The sequence below is a fragment of the Hipposideros armiger genome, unplaced genomic scaffold, assembly GCF_001890085.2.
Source record: "Hipposideros armiger isolate ML-2016 unplaced genomic scaffold, ASM189008v1 scaffold_454, whole genome shotgun sequence".
Lineage (NCBI taxonomy): Eukaryota > Metazoa > Chordata > Mammalia > Chiroptera > Hipposideridae > Hipposideros > Hipposideros armiger.
The window spans coordinates 896,318-898,583 of record NW_017731804.1 but is presented as its reverse complement, the minus strand read 5'-3'; the positions used below and the strand labels follow the sequence as shown (position 1 = coordinate 898,583).

Below are 2,266 nucleotides of genomic sequence, written 5' to 3'. Positions count from 1 at the left end.
GGCCATTTTCCCCTTTTCCTATGATGGCAACACCCCGATTTGGTTTCTTGTGTTTGCCCTTCTCCTCTCAGATACACAGAACATTGGCCATTCAAGGTGCTCTCCCTCTCCTTTACACTACCTGGTTTAGAGCAATGAGAATGTTACCCAGTTTGGGTCAATGAAACGTGAAGAAATGTCTTTCCTGAAACTCTCCTACCTCTGGACTTATTTTAAGAAATAATACATCTCCATATTAAACTAGTCTATATTAGTTTCCTGTTTTGGCAAAAACTTCTGTAACAGTTTGATTAAGTATTTCTCATATGATCAAAAAATAACATTAACTTTTATGTTTTAATATTTTATTCAAAGACTCCAGTTTTAAACATCTGTAAGATATTCAACAATCCATTATTATTTCACTTTTAACATAAATTTAACTTCAAGTGGCAGGAGAAACAAAAATATCTAATAAGACTACATTTTCAGCAGTTATCTTCAAATAGGGAAACGAAAAAAACTCATACTACCAAAAACAAACAAACAAACTTATTAGGCATGTCTATATTTTATTTTCCTTTAGGCGATTTTTTTTCGGGGGGTGGGGGGGATTACACTTTCAAAGAATCAGCCCTTATAAACAGAGCAGCTAATCTTTCCAAAAATAAAACCCAGTATCTAGAGTCTCAAGACACAAAACCAAATGGAAATGTCTGGCTGTCAGCCAATAGTGTCATGCTTGGGTCATTTCATATCACAGGGAATCATCTCTAATTTCAGTAGGCAAATTCCAATTCTAAATGCAGCTAGAGATTACCCTTGTTATTTCCAACTGTGTTGACAATTGTCTTATTGCTGAATTGTACATAATGTATTTTCTTTGGCAACTTTTTATACTATCAATGAACACAACTGGACAACTATAATGGTTTGCATTAATAAGTATTTCAAAAATTTCAAAACTTCATTATAAGTATTTAAATGTAATTTGTTATGGATGCTAGAATAGGAAAGCCTCCAAACATGCCTAGTGTAATATAGTAGACAACAAAAAAAAATTGCTAAATAATCACCACTACACGCTTTTCAGTTTTATGTACAAGTATATAATTCAACTCAAACCCCAGTGAAAATATTACATTAGCTCTAATTCTCTATCAGACTTTCTGTGATAAAACACAAAAGTTAAATGTAGAAACTAACATCTGGGTATCTGTCAATTTCTCTGTGAGGTTGTTTCATACGGATTCAAAATTGCCTCAAATTAGCTAGAATACGAATTCTCACTACACTGCCTTATAAAATTAAAGTATATTGATAACTTGGTGATTTTTAATTCTTTTCTATGGAATAAGCCTATTTTTAGAGGCTTGGCACAATGTTACCAAGAAATTTAAACAAAAAGCTCAAGTCCAGATATATAACTAAGAAATATTTTCTATAACAAAATCACCAACTTAAATTACAATGGCTTCCACTAACTATTACCACTCCAAAATTCACACAAAGCAAATTAAAACAGGGACGGCGGAAAGTGTACTCTGAAGCTTGTTCACGTTACAAAGTGATGAAATTTATCCAGCGAAAATTCAAACAGGCATATATGCAAACATTTGTATGCAAACTTTCATGAGTAAGATATAAGAAATGATTGATTTTGATAATTTTATGTACAGCTTGTATATAATTTAAAACAAATACAACTGAAAATTTTCTATGTAAAAGCCACAATAAAGTCAAATGAATACTAAGTAACAGTCTTATAAACTGGTCTCTCTTAGGGGTTCTCAGGAAAACAATAACTGAGCAATGTTTTTCTAAGAAATACCCTCTTCTTGATCAATCATTTCTGTTTTAACTGAGAAGACATCTGCCAGCATATGCTTTGGAATTTCTGAACCTCTGACTTTCAAGGCGTAACAAGCATTCTCCACTTTGGCCAGACTTTGTTTCAAGGTGTACAGCTTCTTAGAAACCTCGTAAGGTCCAGTATTGCCAATGAATGAAAACCCGTCATAGACCTGACGTAGAAACTGGCTCACTTCGAAGGGGGTGTCGATGTCCCCATTCCCCACACTGTTGATACACACCCTCATCAGCTCTCCAGTTAAGTCAGCTACTCCCAGGAGGTAATCGACAGGTGTGATTTTCAGTCTCCAAGTACCACATTGCTTATCCTGAGAATCAGAGGAGGGCTGGTAAAAAAACACACACACACACATACACACAGAAAATACACTGTAAAAAAGAATGAATATGCATATATCATATTTATTGTAAGGTA

At 34.0% G+C, this 2,266-nt stretch overlaps 1 protein-coding gene across 2 annotated transcripts in view; it reads right to left on the bottom strand.

Annotated features, from left to right (window-relative positions):
* Window positions 1-327: 327 nt before the first annotated feature.
* Window positions 328-2,266, bottom strand: part of TSNAX (translin associated factor X) — a 47,485-nt gene continuing 45,546 nt past the window's right edge. Inside the window, exon 6 of one of the 2 annotated variants that reach the window (XM_019665857.1) lies at window positions 328-2,159. In XM_019665857.1, coding sequence (XP_019521402.1) covers window positions 1,800-2,159 — 360 coding nt within the window. In that variant the 3' untranslated portion in view covers window positions 328-1,799. Of the gene's footprint in view, window positions 2,178-2,266 lie in introns of both variants that reach the window. The other variant, XM_019665856.1, reaches the window with a different exon arrangement.